General features: G+C 47.7%; 1 protein-coding gene across 1 annotated transcript in view; it reads right to left on the minus strand.

Annotated features, from left to right (window-relative positions):
* Positions 1 to 10,844: 10,844 nt before the first annotated feature.
* The window catches only part of TNFSF13B (TNF superfamily member 13b), a 38,859-nt gene continuing 31,123 nt past the window's right edge, over positions 10,845 to 18,580 (minus strand). The window contains exon 6 of the mRNA XM_058670512.1: positions 10,845 to 11,908. Within this exon, the coding sequence (XP_058526495.1) occupies positions 11,796 to 11,908 (113 nt within the window). The 3' untranslated portion in view covers positions 10,845 to 11,795. The remainder of the gene's footprint in view (positions 11,909 to 18,580) is intronic.

The raw sequence follows: 18,580 nt of genomic DNA on the forward strand, positions 1-18,580 counted from the left end.
TTTTGTGTCGATTCATTTATTTGCATTTTAGACTCCCCTTGGTTGTGTTTGTGCTTCCCTCTAGCGGTTGTCTATGTGTACAACACTCAAAGGAAGGCCCATGCCGTTAGGGTTAGGGTTTCATCTTCTTTTTCGTAAGGCATAATCCTGCAAGAAAAATATCAGACGAACTCACATTGGGAGGCACCATTACTCTGTAAAATCCCCAAGGTCATACAAAACACGGAGACACTGAGAAGGCTTGCAGACCAGAGGATGCTAAGGAGAGGGATAGGCTGTGTGCGACGAGCGAGGCTGGCCTGGCATCCGGAGCTGAGCAGGAGCCAGTGCATAGAATCCAGAAGAAGCAGGGCTGGGAACAGTGGCCGTCCGCGTTGACTTTTCTGTAGGGACGCGGGGGGCTCTGTGGGCAATCTTGTGACTTGCTTTAAATCTGAATCTGCTCTGAAGCAAAAAAGGACATTAAAATATTGTCTCAAAGGATACCTCAAGATTTTCTTTTTAGAAAGCTTGTGTTCTCATTTCATTTTGCATTTCCCGCTAGTCCCTTAAAACAACAAAGTTTAGGCCAGGCAGGAGCCAGAACCACAAAGTCCATTGTAGTCTCTACAGTGGAAGGAAGGGCCCCAGGCACCTGTCTGGTGCCTCCCAGTGGCAGTGGTTGAACTGTTCAGAGATGCCACCTTTGAAGTCTCCCATCCAAGTACTAACCAGGCCCGACCCTGCTTAGCTTCTGAGATCAGACGAGATGGGGCGAGATCGGGCGCGTTCAGGGTGGTATGGCCGTAGACCATCTTTGAAGTCAGTAGCTTAGCTCCCTGTGCGCAGCACCAAACCCTGCTTCCTAGGCACAAAGCTGTGTCTTTGGGGCTAGCAAAATTTTCTCTCCCTCTTTCTAGGGAAATTCTCTCTCTCTCCCTTCCTCTTTCCCTCCCTCTTTCTCCCTCTCTCCATCCATCTCCCATCTGTCTTCTAGTTCAAAAATCCAGTGAGTAGCAAGCCTGGGCCACAGATATCAAACATGCATCCCAGCTGTCCTCATTGTAAACAACGAGCCACTTTGTTCTTGGTCTTCTTGTAAATTAGAATTCCTTGCTTCACCCTTAAAAAGAAATCAGTTGCCTTGATTTTCACTGAAAGTACAAGGACAAACCAGCGCCAACTAGTGACAACGTGTGGATCACTGTCACAATTCTTCGGTTTAGAAACGATGGCAACAGCCTACTATGAAGCAGACAGGGTGGTGCTGGCTGGGGCAGTGCAACAGACCAACTGTGTTGTGAGGGCAGACTTCTGAAGGGCAGAGGGCTGCTAGCATTCGGGACTGCACTGCATGGACTTGCACCAGCACAGGCTCTCAGCATGCCTGGTCAACTGCTTTTGCTGCAGCATCCCTCTAGGTGGGAAAGTAAGGCTTTCTTTCCTTGCGCATTTGCAAAGGGGAGCTGCTTAGGGTAACACTTAACGAAGACTCCCACAGTTGCATCCAGGGGGTTTCTAAATGCCTGCAGTGTCTCAGACTCTTACAAGTGGCTCTGCTCTGCCTCCTGGTGGCACATCCACACAGGCGATATGACTTAAAGGGAGCTGAGTGTGCTAGGTTTGCGCTCCTGGAATATGGTGAGCAGGGGACTGGAATGTGCAAACCACATCTCAGTGTCCTTACAGGCGACCTGGGTTTCAAACCCTGAAACAGGCAGTCTCGTGAGAAACTGGATGGCAATCGCACTGGGAAGCAGAGGGCATTCCTCGGGAGGAGAAGTATGGTTTTCAAACTGTTTTCATTTTACTGTGCATTTCGGACACCAGTCTGGAAACCCTTTGGAATTTACACTTAAGGGGAAAAAATGATACCATCTGTCTTCATTTACAAGGAGGTGAGGTTGCCATGTGCTGTGCAACAGTCCTGAGATGTAGGTGAAGAAGTGGCTGTGTTCGTTGCCGAGCAGCAACCTAAAGCACCTTGTCCACGCGGGGCGCCGTGCCTTGTGTTTTCCCTGCACTTCCTCCATTTGGAAGCATTCTTGGGGAGACCAACGGATTTATCATCCTACAGAGGGAGGTTATGGGCTCAGGTCCCAGGCTGTGCAAGCTGGGCAGCCCACTATTCCTAAAACTGGTCCCAAGCTCACAGGCGTTCTTTCCCTTCTTGCCGCTGCCGCTGCTTCTGCAGGGTCTCTGATCCCAACTCTTTCTCACTCCTGTTGGGTCCAATTTCAGGTCGCCTTCCGCTGCAGGGCTTAAGTCCTCGCCCCCACCTGTTTAACTCTTGGATGAAGATTCCAGGCTGAGATGCCATTCTTGGCTGCTGTTTTCTGTCTCCTTTGCCCTCCTGGGTAGATGGAGGCGTCTAAGGCTGGTGAGAGAGACAGGCCAGAAGAGTGAGGACCTCCGAGGGCTGCTCCTCCTGCCTGCTGCCCCCACTCCTCCCTGTCCTCCTGCCTGTCCTTTTCTTTCTTCTTGTTTCTGTTCTACTCAACATATCTGCTGACCAAAATAATCACAGTCTGCTTGAAGAGTAAAATAAAGAGTTTATTCAGAGTGAGAATGAGAACTACAGCCCAGGAAAAGAGTCGGTGAGTCTGGGAAGACAGCTTGCTCCATCTTTATTCGGTCTCAAGTGTTCTATGTATATTTTTAAGGGTTTTTGATGTTTTAAAAATTCATTTGAAAAAGAGGGAGAATGTGAGAGAAAGAGAGGGAGAGGGGGGAAAGAAAGAGAGAGAGAGGGAGAGAGAGAGAGAGAGACTTATAGAAACCTTTCATTTGCTAGTTCACTTCTCTAACACCCGCAACAGTCAGGGTTAGGCCAGGAGGAAGACAGTAGCTGGGTCTCCCTTGTGGGTCTCCCATCCGACTCTGTGAGCCACATCCGCTTCCTCCCACAGTGTGCTGGGACTCTTAACCATGAGCAGCCATCCCAGGTGGGGCCTTAACCACTCGCTCCAGCTCTTGTCCTTCTGCCTGTATTCACTGCTACAGCACAGACAGAAAATCAGGTTTACAAGACAATGTTAGTCAGAATGCACCTGATTGTTCTTTATCGAGGGGACAGCACGTCTGGTGAAGCCTAACACTTGGTTTCTGATTACAAGGTCTGCACAGTGTGCTTGCACTCCAGTACAAGCTAAATTCAAGAACAGGCCAGTATTGGGTGAGTCTTTCCCTCCAGGGACTTGGAGCTGGCTCCTTCCATTCTGGCTCGCTCGCCTGGTTGGAGCAGGTATTCCCATGGTCAGGGGAAGGATCCTGCAGAGGTTCTTGCTGGGCCTGCCCCCAGCCGGGCGTTCTCCAGCTGACACAGGCCTCTGCAGCCTCCGTCTCATCCCGGAGACTGCATTTAGGTCACATTCGGAAAACAACACCGCACCAAGAGACGCGCCTCAATTTCCTGCCAAGGCAGTTTCTAGATCTCTTGCTACAATAAAAACCGGACACGGTGCTTCTCTTTCCTTTGGACTTGAAGTTCACACTCCATTGTCTGTATTCGTGAGTAGGGCTGCCCATGTCTTGAAAGCTAAAGCATGGGTATGTATCTTGTGCAAGGGACTATTCTGAGTGTTTTTATATACTCATGAAATTTTCTCTATTCCATCAGAATAAGGGTCCTTTCAATTCAGATATCCTCAGCTATAAAACCAGTCAACAGCAGGTAGAAACTTACATGCTTGAACCTGGGTTTGATGCCTTTCACTGTCATCTTCCGCTGCCTCTCGCACCAGCACCTTCAGTCAGGACCGTGGTGTAGGCTCCTGGGCTCAGTGCACTGCGGATGAGACTGCAGGAGCCTTGTCCAGCACAGTCTCAGCATCTCAAGGCTGCAAGAGCAGAACCTCACACCATGCAGGGCACCTTTCTCAGTGTGGGGACCTGTGTGTGTGTGTGTGTTGTGGTGGGGAGCAGTGGTAGGAATTCACGCCCAGGCTGCGTTCTGAGGACCCTCTAGTGGTTGTGGAGGAATGACACTATACTGTCGAATCCCTGGAAAACCAGCAGTGCGTTGGGAAGCAGGTAGGATGGGCTCGAGGATACTGCAGAAACAAACATTCCCGGAGCTCACTACTTCCAGTAAGAGCACTTCAGGTTTCCATCATAAACCTGGGGTTGGGTGGGCGGTTGGGGGCTCGTTAGAGGGATGGGGAGGGCTGAGCTTTTTCCTCAGAGGCTCCCAGGGATCCAGGCTGATGGGACAACAGACAAGACTGGGTGGAAATTCTGGGCCACAGACCCTGTGCAAGTCTGCTCACAACTAATTAGTCAGGAAGCCAATGATGCAGCAGAGTAGACTCGCTGAGTGACCAGAAGGGGTAGAACTGGAAATAACAACGTGCCGCAAGCTGAAGAATGTTCTGGGTAGCCTTGATCGATAAAGGAAAAAGGAATATTAGGAATAGCCCCAACTCCGTGACCAAGTGTCCTCAACATGCCTATTACAGTGTAGTTAATAGGTATCTCCAACCAAAAGCAGCTGAAGGCTGACTGGCGGAAGGAGTGTGTGGCACAGGGCATGGTCACATCATTGCTTAGCATCACATTCCTGCCTATCAGAATGCCAGGGACCTTCCTTTGCTTCCCATCCAGCCTCCTGCTCATGTGAACCCTGGGTGGGAATGAGTAGCAAGGGCTCAAGTAGTCATTGTCCTGACCGCCCGTATGGGAGACCTGGCTCCAAACTTTATCCTAACCCACACTTGGCTGCTGCAGGCCGCCAGCTGGGGAAGTCTTGGAGGGCATTTGGCTATAAGGGCTGGCCATCCACTGCTGCTGATGGCTTTGGGGCTGGAGACGGGCATGTGGTCAGGAGGTGGGTATTTGTCAGCTCAGAAGGGGCTTGGTTCCAGGAGTCCTGCTTCTATCCTGTCTCACATGAGGCTTTACCTGACACCTCAATGGGCTGTCCGCCAGACAAATGTAATGTTCCATTGGGCTGTGCCTTTCAGTCTTTTCTTGTTTCAGTCATGTCTTAGGTGTGATTGTCATTCAAATCACTCTGAATAAAGCTTGGGATTTCCCAGATTTCCTCTTTCTCTTCCTGAATCCTCGTGCCCAGAGAATTGACAAATACTTCGGGCTACACTAACAAACTGACCCAGAATATGGTCATTTTCAACATTCCTGTTGTCCCCACCTATCTGCCATGTCTTTCACTGTTCTGCAGGCTGGCGAGTCATTTCCTCCTCTGCTGTCCCAGGGGCAATCTGTCTCTACCTCTGCCGGCATCTGGGAACGCTTGCTACTCCTCGGCTTTTAGACCCATCTCTGCGATGGCTGCCTGGATGCTCCAGTGCCCCTCCCACTATGTGTGTGTCTGTGAGTCTCAGAGGGATGGCAGTCATTGGATGAGTGGCCCACTTGACTTCAAAGTGACCGACTTTAACATACATCTTATTTACATTTGTGAAGATCCTATTTCCAGATAGGGTCAGCCTGACAGAACCAGGTGTTGGCACCTGAATGCATGTTTTTTCGGAAATGTAGTTCAATAATAACAATAATACACACACACACACACACACACACACACACACAACCTATAAGTGAAAACATGATCAATGTCTCCTACAAACTTGAACAAGGCTTTGGAGCAAGTGAGACACAGAGAAACCCATCACCATGTTCTGTGGGCACCAGGGCTCCACTGCCTCTGCTGCCCGTTGGATCCATCACACAGAGTCAACTATTCTACTTCCACCCATTTGTTTCTGTCTTTGTGCTTAGCTTTACACACTGTGTATGACTGAAGGAGGATCTCAAAAACTAGATGTGATCAAGATTAGGTAAGCAAAACCAATGTGTTGAACATTTACACATGCACAAAAATAATTGTGCAAAAAACCCCACTATTGTATGTTCTAAATATTTGCAAGTATTATACTGGCCTGAGAGAGTAAGCAGACCTAACTAAGCAACTTGTCTGTTAGGATGTTACTGCTAGTATACTTCTATTTTTTATTTTCAAAGTTATGTAAGACATGATTCCATTTCTTGGTTTTAAACGATGGACGATTCAGTCCACTTGCACAGTGGCAGTGACAAAGGTAAGGAAATCAAGACAAACTTCACCCTGAGTCAAACAGAAATATTTGATCCTTGATCACCTGTGACAGGATTCCAGCCCTTCCTCAGCATTTAGAATTCCAACCTGCTTGGGCCAGCCCCTCATTCCTGAGCTTGGATCACAGGACAAGGGGAGTTCTGAAAGGGAAACTGCTCTGAGGGCTCAAGCCCCCTTGTCAACTGTGATTAAGTTATACGGTGAATCCAACTTCCATATGCTTCCAAAATTGATGTAGATAGATTGTGTGTCTGCAATTAATTAGGACTACATTCAACTTGGCAATCCCCTGGAGAAGCAAGCATGGCCCAGATGCTAACAGGTGTACTGGACAGGGCAGCATTCACGTTGTCCCAGATGCTAGCAGGTGTACTGGACAGGGCAGCATTCGCTTGGTTGGAGCTGACTGATGGTGATCTGTCCCTTCAAGTTTGTTCTGCAAAACCTGATTCTATTACATCTTGTACAAACTGATGAGCATTTTTGGCAGTCTTCCCGGAATTTGAACATAAATGCATCTTACGTTGCAGCAATTCTGCTTCCAGATATAAACCTAGCAGAGATATGTGCACAGGTTGGGTTCATCCAGCTATTTTAAGAAAGTACGCATAGCCATATTATCCAGAGTTGTTCCAAACTGGAAACACTTCGGAATCTTTTCAATAGCAAAATGGAGAGATGTGCTGTGATATAGTCAGTGAACAGAAAAGCACTGCAACTCCATTCGACAGCAGGGAAACTTCCACAGATCAACTGCTGTACAAACGAAGGCAGATGTCATGGACAATGGAGCCTTCTCATCTGTGCCAAAAGGGAAACAGGCAAAACTATTGCAGAACAATGGAGGTGCTCCTTAAAGATCCGCAGGAACTTGAATCTATGAGATGCTTTGAGTTTAAGCAAGATTACAGGAGCCTGTTCCCTTAGTAAACACGCAAGAATGCGCATTTAATTTAACTTAGGTTACAGAAGGATGTGTACGTTCTTCTGTCAGTAATGACCAACAGAAGGATGTGTACGTTCTGTCAGTAATGACCAACAGAAGGATGTGTACGTTCTGTCAGTAATGACCAACAGAAGGATGTGTACGTTCTTCCGTCAGTAATGACCAACAGAAGGATGTGTACGTTCTGTCAGTAATGACCGGATCATACCAGGTCGTGCTGGCAAGACCTTCTCTTTCCACAGTCACTCCAGGTGCCAGTTACAACTGCAGATTATGTTATACTGAGTGTTCTGTGAACCTGTTGAGCGACAAAACGGAATGATCTATAGCCTAGAATAGGTATCCACAGCACAACTTTGGATTTGGACTCTAAGTTAATATGGCGTCTGGATTGGGTTCATTCACTTAAGTGCTTTGTTAGAGGAAATTCAAGTATGGTGTCTCTTTCCCTAAAAAGCAAAAACAAAAACACACAACAAAAAAAACCATCGAGGTGTTCAGTGTTGTGGCTTAACAAGCAAGCCGTTGCCTGTAGTGCCAGCATCCCTTATGCATGCCAGTTCAAGTTTTAGTTGGGCTGCTCCATGTCTAATCCAGCTGCCTGCTGATGCACCTGGGAAAGCAGCAGGGACAGACGAAGCAGAAGACGCTGATGCAGCTCCTGGCTCCTGGATTTGGTCTGGCACAGCCTACTGCTGGGGCCATTTGGGGAGTGAGCCAGTGGAGAGAAGATTTCTCTCTCACACATTTGAAGAAATAAGTTATGTCTTTTGAAAAAATCAAGGACATGGGCCCGGCGGCGTGGTCTAGCGGCTAAAGTCCTCGCCTTGAAAGCCCCGGGATCCCATATGGGCGCCGGTTCTAATCCCGGCAGCTCCACTTCCCATCCAGCTCCCTGCTTGTGGCCTGGGAAAGCAGTTGAGGACGGCCCAATGCTTTGGGACACTGCACCCGCGTGGGAGACCCGGAAGAGGTTCCAGGTTCCCGGCATCGGATCGGCGCGCATCGGCCCGTTGCGGCTCACTTGGGGAGTGAATCATCGGATGGAAGATCTTCCTCTCTGTCTCTCCTCCTCTGTGTATATCTGGCTGTAATAAAATGAATAAATCTTTAAAAAAAAAAAAAAAGAAAAAATCAAGGACAAAGTTTACAAAGAAAACTCTGATAACTGGTGTTGCCAGCAGGCATGGTCACATGACTGCTGTATTTCTCTTATCCTACATCTATTTCCAGATATTCAAATACACGTCACTTAAGCAAAGGCTGTTTCCTTCCCTGTCTCACATATAAGGAAATGGGACTCACATTGTAATGCTGATTTAAGTCAACAGTAAATTAAGAGAGTTACATGGCTTTATTCTGTATCTGCTTACAAACACATTAAATAATCTGAAAAGAACTGTTTTGCAAGCTGTACATTATAATAGCTTTGTGTGCCAGGCAGTTTATAATGTGATGATATATGTGTATATATATATACATCTGGTATATATATGGTCATATATACTTACATATATGCGCTTAGTTGATCAAGACGGGAAGGATTGAGGGTCAGTGAAAAGTGGGTGTGATCATTGCTTCCAAGTGTTCCATTTCTTTTTCCTGTATCTGTATCTGGGTGGAGGGGAGACAAGGGGAGAAACCACACCCAGCCTCCCAACTACCCCAGCACCCAGACCTGAGGCTTCAGCAGTTCCGGCTTGCGTCCTGCAACACCCACCCAGCCCAGAGGCACAGCGAGAGGCTGTCGTCATGACGGTGCCCACAGCTGTCAGGGTAGCTGGGAAGCGACATTGGATCCATAACAGCAACTGCAGAAGGACTCCGCCCAGGAACCAGGTGGACAGAGGGCCATCCAGGAACTGATGCCAGACCAGGACCTGCTTCACCTAAAAGATCTATTCTGTTCTCCATGCTTAACTCCCTTGCTCACTGCCCTGGCCACATCTGTTGCCCTGTTCCTGCTGGCCCTCCCTGTATTCTGTAAAAATGACTGATGGTCATTTCCACCAGGTGTGACCCTCTAGACATGGATGAGTCCAAGACTGGACTCTGTAACTAAAACCAGTGGGGAACATGACAGCCTAGACAATAGAAAATGGTGACAGTAAGGCTAGGTCTGCAGAAACCCTTCTGGGACATGTCCATAACCTGACTTGTGAAATAACCTTGGGTTCTTGGAAAGTCCCAAAAGAGAAGTGAGAGGATGAGATCTTTTCTTTTGCAGCTCAGGCGGGAAGCAGGAAGCTGACCGACCAAACTGTTTTCTGGAAACAGAACTGGAAGGATCTGTTAGCTTGCTCCCACTGTTCCTGTGAGGTGGAATGCAGCTCTTACTGACTGCTAAAGTGCATGATGTTTGATGTTTGTGTCTCCAGGTTCTGCACCACTGTTTTTGGTTGAATCCATGAGTCCTCCCATATGCCAACGTTCTCTTCGCTGATTGGATTACTGATGCTTAACTCTTTCAGTTAAACAAAGTACAAACAGAAAAACTTTAGGCTTTAAGAAAGAATATTTTATATAGACAAATATAGACAATAATATATTCCTTTTCAAATATGAAAAAATTCACATATTTGCAAACTCTTTATTATTAAATTCCAGCAGGTATTATTTTATATTTTTTCACATTTCATTGTATGTTTTAAAGATGCATTTATTTGAAAGGCAGTGTTGCAGAGGGAAAGAGAGAGATGGAAATCTTCCATTCGCGGTTTTATCCCTCAATGGCCACAAGTGTTGGGCCTGGGCCAAGCTGAAACCAGAGCCTAGAACTCCATCAGAGTTTCCTCCATGGATCGCAGGGGCCCAAGCACTTGGGCTAACTTCCACTGCTTTCCTGGGTGCATTAAGAGAGCTGGGGGCCTGGCGTGGTAGCCTAGTGGATAAAGTCCTCGCCTTGCATGCACGGGGGTCCCATAAGGGTGCTGGTTCTGCTCCCAGTGGCCCTGTGTCCCATCCAGCTCCCTGCCTGTGGCCTGGGAAACCAGTCAACAACGGTGCAAAGCCTTGGGACTCCGCACCTGCATCGGGAACCAAGAACCAGCCCTGGCTCCTGGTTTTGGATGGGCTCAGCTCTGGTCGTTGTGGCCACTTGGGGAGTGAATCAGAGGACAAAGGCTTTCTTTCTGTCTCTATTCCTCTCTGTATATGTAGCTTTCAATAAAAATAAATAGATGTTTAAAAAGAAAGAGAGCGAGCTGGATTGGAAGCGGAGCAGCTGGGACTGGAGCTCCTACAGGGTTCCGGTGTTGCAGGGAAGCTTAAGACACTGGCTACAACACTGATCCATCAGCAGAGTTTTGAAGTGAGCTTTAATTGTTTACACCAAACCAAAAGATAGGTTGACAGACAAACTCAGACAATGAGGTCAAAGGCACTCTGTTTCTTTATTTGACATTCACATTAGCAGCAACACAAGGAAAAATACTAACCATTCCTTCATTATCCAAACCCCACTGCATCCATTTCGATCCTTTATGTATATCCTTGTAAAACAAAACACATTGCAAAAAATATATTCTATTTGGACTAAAAAGCAAGAATTAGAGAAATCAGAGATTTAAACAAGTTTAATTTTGGATGCAAAATTTAAAGCATGTTCTTTGTTTCGAAAAGTCTATCTTAAAAATGTGTTCGGGTAGACGGGAAAATTAGTGTAGACTGGAGTCTATTCTTGCATCTACCATTTAAGGCCAATCCTGCCGACATGAGCAACGAAGGCAAGCACGTCGAGGAACCCTGAAGGCGTGAGAGGCCAGCACGGCGGCACGCGCAAGTCCAGCTTTTTCAAAAAGGAAATCAGGATACTGTCTTCTGAGACCTCCTGATCTTGGCCTCTGCTATACTTTAGGATGCTATGACGTTGCACTAACCTCAGCGCCTGTCGAGTGAGTACAGAATTCTCTACCAACAGGCTGGGCTATGTGAACTACAATAGCAGCAGTTTGAAACAGAAAAACAGGAAATAAAGCAGAAACCATATTGCCTTCTCATCGGCAGAAGGGCAGTTATAGCTCAGTGTCTGCGTTCTGCGCATGGATCAGAGTTGTCCTGTATGAGCTGTGAGGGCAGCTGGCTTGCATGGCAGAAGTGCACAGAGGCACAGATGAATAAGGAAGACTCTTCCCTCCTGCGAAAATTATTTGGATAAACTCAGACATAAAAATTACAAGTTAAGTCCCAAAAGATGTAAACAATATCCTGCTTGGAGTATAATAGTTAGTATTTAAATTGAAGCCTGCCATTATTGGCTCATGTGGCTGATGTAAGATTCCTAGCATTCTTGTTTCATTTCTGTAATGTTCGCTGAAATGAAAAGGGGCCTGTTTAATAGAAAAGGAAACAGCATAAACCAAAAATTGCCCATCCTGTGCCAGATGCGAACACTCCAGGTGTGGCCAGTCACAGAGCCTCAGGTCTGCAGAAATCCTACCGCCCCGTTGAGCTGTGTGCTTCCTCCAAAGATAGGAAGAGCCAGTTGCTCAATGCGGAATTAGAGTGACACATCTTTCTAATTCCATCTTTCCTTACATGGACTTTATTTCTTGTAATTCACATGATAGTCTGTGGCCGTCTGTTAAATTTCCTGTTTCAGACTAGTTTCAGCAAATGAAAAGAAATAGCTCACAGAGAAGGCCATGGTGACTACTGTTTGTTCCTTTTGCTAAGTGTTTCCCCGGAGAGGTTACACCCGGGGTAGGGAAGAGCCGTGGGTGGTGTAAGCAGCAGGTCAGATTCCCCAGAGAGGTGACCCCGGGGTAGGGAAAAGCCGAGCGTGGTGTAAGCAGGTCACAGCAGCTTCAAGGCACCAAAGAAGGTGCCGTCTCCATCTCGTGAGATCTGCGCATTCTCTCGTGGTATTGCAAGTTGAAGTTCGTCTCCCTCCTCCAACTTCGCAATGCCTAGGAAAGAAGCATTCACAATAATGTAAGTGAATGCTTACAAAATTCTTACAAAAAGCTATGCTGTTTTGGGAAACATTCCACATAGCTCTTCACCCTCCCAAGTATACCCGATGGCCTCTAACACAAGGACAATCCGATTCGGCCAAACCCCAAAGCAGTAAGTAGAGAGTTACAACTGATGTAAGCACTTCTATCACAACTTAAAGTAAACCACAGCCCTTTGTAGAATCTTGCATACTTAAATATTGATTTTGCCTAATTTTATTGACAAGGAGACACTTTACAACAATGGACAACAAAAATGGGAAAAATTATCTACATAATAGCAAAAATACAAAAATTGTACTCATTCCTATATAAAAGTTCCAAAGTGCGGAGCATGACACCCGCACATTGGATAGTCATGGTCCTATCTCACCTATGCACATGGAATGATAAGCACTGAAAGTGAGAGTGACCGCTTAGCAGCCGAGCAATGAGGCAGCCTGTGACCCGCGGCAGAGGACTTGGCTTCCACAGCCACGCCCAGGCCCTGATTCCAGTGTCCCGCCTTTGCAGACCCCGGGAAGTAGCAGGTGACCACTCGGTGACTGGGCTGGATTCCTGACTCCTAGCTGTAGTCTAGCCCAGCTTCAGCTGTTGTAGGTTATCTGGAGCGTAAACCAGCAGGTGGAAGCTCTCCTTCTAGCTCTGTGCCTCTCAAGCAATTTTACAAACATCCTTTATCATCATAGAACAATTTTAAACACAACTGATCGTTGCAATCAGGACTATGGATTTAGGTGTCATGTAGATCGCTTTTTAAAGCCTTTCACATTTTGTTTGCTTAAATGTTTCCTATGATTAAATGTACTGAATTGATTATCTCCTTAAGAATTATCAATGCATGTGTATTAATCTAAAATGAGGGATAAATCTAAGGATCGGGAATATAAAATAGAATTCAACTACACTGAGGAGTCTTAGCTGATTTAGAGGATAATTTGAAGAAAGAAGAGGAGCAAGGGAGAAACACTATCAAATAAAATCACAACTCAACTTACAAAGTAATTGCATTGTTTCTTTCACATGTAACGAAACGTCCTTACGTAAGCCTGTCTATGCCCATCGATGCCTGCTTTATCCAAAAGCCCAAAAGCACCCGGACCTTCTGGGGCCAGAAGCAGCCACAGGTGATGGATTGCACTCGCTGTGTGCGCCAGACACTTCTGGAGACCAGCACACAGGCAAGAACTGGAGCACACAGGATCCTCTCTGCCGCACTGGTGGTTATGCCTAGCTACCCAGAATGGCAACAGACAGAAGGGTATGTTTCAAAGTATTGTTACAGGTAAAGGCTACACTTTCTGTCATTGGCACAGTATCTGAAGACCAACTTCAGTGCTTTTAGAAACCAATATTTGTCTTTATCACAGACATTAAGGCAACCCACTGTTTTAAGAAAAGCTAGAGAATGTAGAGAATCAAGTCATGTTAGTGCTACAAATGAAATGTTTTGAACCTGCTGATTTTATGGGCCATTCCTACTCCGAGTTCCTGGCTCTTTCAACTTTCTCTGTTGACAGGAATCAACAGGAAACAGCTAGAGTGTTCTCTACAGTGAGCAAATCACAGGATTCTGCTCCATGTGCAGCAACTACTCCTTAATTTGTGTACCTTAAAAATGTTTACATATTGGAAATGCAGAGAGAATCAAGATGGCGGAATAGGCTCCCTGCTTGTGGCCTGGGAAAGCAGTAGAGGACGGCCCAAAGCTTTGGGACCCTGCACCCACGTGGGAGACCCGGAAGAGATTCCTGGTTCTCAACTTTGGATCGGCGTGCACTGGCTGTTGCGGCTCACTTGGGGAGTGATTCATCGGACGGAAGATCCTCCTCTCTATCTATCCTCCTCTCTGTATATCTGACTTTGGAATAAAAATAAATAAATCTGGGCCTGGTGGCGTGGCCTAGCGCCTAAAGTCCTCGCCTTGAACACGCCCGGGATCCCATATGGGCGCCGGTTCTAATCCCGGCAGCTCCACTTCCCATCCAGCTCTCTGCTTGTGGCCTGGGAAGGCAGTCGAGGACGGCCCAATGCTTTGGGACCCTGCACCCGCATGGGAGACCCGGAAGAGGTTCCTGGTTCCCAGCATCAGATTGGCGCGCACCGGCCCGTTGCGGCTCACTTGGGGAGTGAAACATTGGATAGAAGATCTTCCTCTCTGTCTCTCCTCCTCTCTGTATATCCGGCTTTCCAATAAAAATAAATAAATAAATAAATAAATCTTTAAAAATAAAAAGAAGATGCTCCAGGACTATCAGCCATGGAAAAGGGAGGCGCATGTTAGGAGCCTGCCCTTTGGAGAATTTGGAACTTTTTCTTTGTCACTGTCATTGTGATTTTTATCTGTCTTCTTTTGAGAAAGGGGAAGTTCCCAAATCAACTGTAAGAAGGTAATGGGATGATAGGCAGTTAGGGTCTCTGGTTCCTGGTAAAACTGACTTGTACACATAGAGCATCTTAGCACTAAGAGACTCTTGAATGTTAGTATTTCCAACAATACTTGTACATTGTTAATTGTATTACTAAGTGCATTAGTAAACCAAAGATTTGATTAGCTATTAGAAAGAGGGGGAATGAAGAACCTACATGTTTTCTGCTTTTGTGATTCTGCATTACCTGCTTGGCTGGGGCTGTGTGAACCCTGGCCTGACACCCACCCTGCAGGACCTGGCAGGTCACGTACATAGACCACACCTCAGGAAGGAGGTTCCCGGACTTTGCTGATGTTGTGTTGTGGCTTTTAATTGATCGAGATGATATTCTGCCGGCTCTACCTTCAGACCAGAGATGGTCTCCCCAAGAAACTGTTGAACTTATCTGGACAATAAGATGCTAGATTCTGTGCTTGGTATATGCTTACAATGAAAGAATCTCAAATGATCTTGAACTGTGGTAATACAACAAGGTGGAGGAATCCACCATGGGGGGAGGGCTTGCGGAGGGATGGGGGAATCCCAGTACCTATAAAGCTATGTCACATAATGCAATGTAATTAATAAAAAATTAAAATTAAAAAGATAAAGGAAAAAAGTGTCATCACAAAAAAAAATTTATGTATTGGAAATGCAGCCAGAGGATGTGATATCCTCCATTTGCTGGTTCTCCTCCCAAGTGGCCACAATAGCTACGCCTGGCCCAGTCTGCAGCCATGAGCCCTGAGCTCCATCTGGGTCCCCTACATGGTGACAAGGGCTGAAGGCCTCCGGCCATTGTCCTCTTCTTTCCTGAGCATGTCAGCAGGACACAAACAAGAGGCAGAGGAGTCAGTATTGGTGCCAGCTGTCCACGATAGGATGCTGGTGTCCCAAATAGTCGCTCAACCACTTCTACTGCAACAATGGCCCAGTATTATTTTAGGCTTCTGAAGTTGGCCACTTAGTTTTCTCAGATTTTTACAGAAACGCTTTGTGCACTTACATGCTAATGTGACTTTTAACGATTTTAAACAAAATTTGTCCCAGATGAATTTGCAGACCTGCAATTTAATTAAGACAGATGGTTCTCACACATGACACTGAATTCTTAAGATCAACTAGGGCTTCTTGAGGAGGAAAGCACCAAGAAAGCTGGCAGGACTCTACTAGGAACCCCATGCGAGGGAGCAGCTGAGCACCAACTTTAACAGGGTTGTGAAACTCTAAGTACACACAATCGGATAAACAGCAGATTGGGGTGGCCATGCCATTTATGAGCATTTTGCAATACCAAATTGCTGGTCAGCACTGGGCTCAAGAAGACTTTCTTTATGAAAATTAGGGAATTCCAGTTTAATGAACTTCCCCCTCATCCCAGTGATTTCCGCAGATCAAGAACGACATCATCTCCTATCATAAACCCGTTGTTTTTATTTCTAGCTGATTCTCTGGGCATGTGTTGATGCAGTGCCTTGGAAACCCAGTGCAGCCCAGTACACGGGCAGCCCCTGGTCCTGAACCAGTACTGCCCAGCACACGGGCAGCCTCTGGTCCTGAGCCAGTACTGCCCAGCACACAGGCAGCCCCTGGTCCTGAACCAGTACTGCCCAGCACACGGGCAGCCCCTGGGCCTGAACCAGTACTGCCCAGCACACAGGCAGCCCCTGGTCCTGAACCAGTACTGCCCAGTACATGGGCAGCCTCTGTTCCTGAGCCAGTACTGCCCATATACAGGCAGCCCCTGGTCCTGAACCAGTACTGCCCAGCACACAGGCAGCTCCTGGTCCTGAACCAGTACTGCCCAGCACACAGGCAGCCTCTGGTCCTGAGCCAGTACTGCCCAGCACACGGGCAGCCCCTGGTCCTGACCCAGTACTGCCCAGCACACGGGCAACTCGTGGTCCTAAGCCAGTACTGCCCAGCACACGGGCAGCCCCTGGGCCTGAGCCAGGGCTGCCCAGCACACAGGCAGCCTCTGTTCCTGAGCCAGTACTGCCCAGCACACGGGTGGCCCCTGGTCCTGACCCAGGGCTCCTCAGCAAACAAGTGGACACTGGCCCTGAGCCAGCGCTGTATAGCACATGGGCAGCCTCTGTTCCTGAGCCAGGGCTGCCCAGCACATGGACGGCCTCTGTTCCTGAGCCAGGGCTGCCCAGCACATGGACAGCCTCTGTTCCTGACCCAGGGCTGCCCGGCACATGGATGGCCTCTGGTCCTGACCCAGGGCTGCCCAGCACACAGGTGACCTCTGGTCCTGACCCAGGGCTGCTCAGCACACAGGTGACCTCTGGTCCTGACCCAGGGCTGCTCAGCACACAAGTGGACCCTGGCCCTGAGCCAGTGCTGCATAGCACACGGGCGGCCTCTGTTCCTGAGCCAGGGCTGCCAAGCACACAGGCGACTCTGATCCTGACCCAGGGCTGCCCAGCACATGGGTGGCCCCTAGTCCTGAGCCAGGGCTGCTCAGCACATGGGTGGCCTCTGGTTCTGAGCCAGGGCTGCTCAGCACACAAATGGACCCTGGCCAGTGCTGCATAACACACGGGCGGCCTCTGGTCCTGAGCCAGTACTGCCCAGCATATGGGCGGCCTCTGGTCAGGACCAGGGCTGCCCAGCACACAGGCGACCTATGATCCTGACCCAGGGCTGCCCAGCACTCGGGTGGCCTCTGGTCCTGAGCCAGTACTGCCCAGCACACAGGCAGCCTCTGTTCCTGAGCCAGGGCTGCCCAGCACACAGGCAACCTATGATCCTGACCCAGGGCTGCCCAGCACACGGGTGGCCTCTGGTCCCGACCCAGGGCTGCTCAGCACACAGGCGGCCTCTGGTCCTGACCCAGGGCAGCTCAGCACATGGGCAGTCCCTTGGTGACTGGAACTGAAGCCATTCCTCAGGGTTCCAAAAAGATTTGCCAGAATTCCCAGAGAAAAAAATATGCTAAGACAAGCATATCCTTCTGAGATTGGTCTTAACTCATTTGCCATTGCTCTCCAAATAACTAACTAAATAAATAAGATGAAGGGATGTTGGCAGTTTAGCTACCATGACCTGCTCTTGCTGCTCTCTGCTCACTGTGTCATGCCCTGGGTCAGTGTTGGGTGCCTCTCTGCACCTGCTATCATCTCTGTGAATGAGGGAGGAGCCTTTCTCCCGCATCTTGCCCTGCAGCATGGGGAAGAGAGCGAGAGGACCACGCTGCACGACTGGGTGAGAAACAAGTTCTTTTTATTATTATTATTATTATTATTTTTATTAATGATTTTGCATTATGTGACAGTTTCATAGGCTCTGCGAATCCCCCCACCCCTCCCCACGCCCCTCCTCCCTGGTAGGTTCCTCCACCTTATTGCAGCATTACAGTTTGAATTCAGTCAGGATTCTTTCTTTGCAAACATATACCAAGCATAGAGTCCAGCTACCCATTGTCCAGAAGAATTGAACAGTTTCTTGGGGAGACCATTTCTGGTCTGAAGTTAGAGCTGGTAGAATATCATCCCAATCGATCAAGAGTCCCAATATAACATCAACAGCAATTTACAACATTATGGAATTGACATGGTTTTGAGTAACCAGTATGTTAAAAGAAAAATTGCAAGTTCTTAACCACATCCTATGATTAGCTCATTGACTTTTCAATTTTAGTTTATATACAGGACCGGCTGCTATACACTTTAAAATGGCTATAGGGTACCATTCAGCTGTCTCATGTGCATTTCATTTTAGTATTTAGCCGTTTGTTGTGTTGAAGTATAATTTTGCTGGGCTTGTCAGATTTTAGGATAATCTAGACTGGCTTGTAACTGTAACAAGACATTTGTCGACAATTAAGGCGCAGAACATTTTTTTTGTTTTTTTGGGGGGGTGTGCAGGAAAATCCCCAACACCATGGTGAGGAGTGACTAATCTTTGTGTCCCACTCAGCGAGGCATGAGCCAATCCACACCAGCTCTTGCCTGTCAGATTCCAAGCTCTACTTTTTGTTGTCTATTTATTTTAGTTTTTTTTTTTTTTTTTAGTTTGTATGTTTGCTTGTTTGCTATGAGGGGTTTCCGGAGCGATCCCGATGGTCATTGCGAGGGAGGGTGGGGGTCCAGAGCCTGAGCCAGGCTAGGACCAGACAAAGCTCTCCTCCCTGGGCCCGGGGTGCAGAAAAACAAGTTCTTGAACTCAGTAGCTGCACCCGTGGGCAACTATGTGCTGGCTCTGTCTC

Source organism: Ochotona princeps, chromosome 12 (genome assembly GCF_030435755.1).
Source record: "Ochotona princeps isolate mOchPri1 chromosome 12, mOchPri1.hap1, whole genome shotgun sequence".
Taxonomy (NCBI): Eukaryota; Metazoa; Chordata; class Mammalia; order Lagomorpha; family Ochotonidae; genus Ochotona; species Ochotona princeps.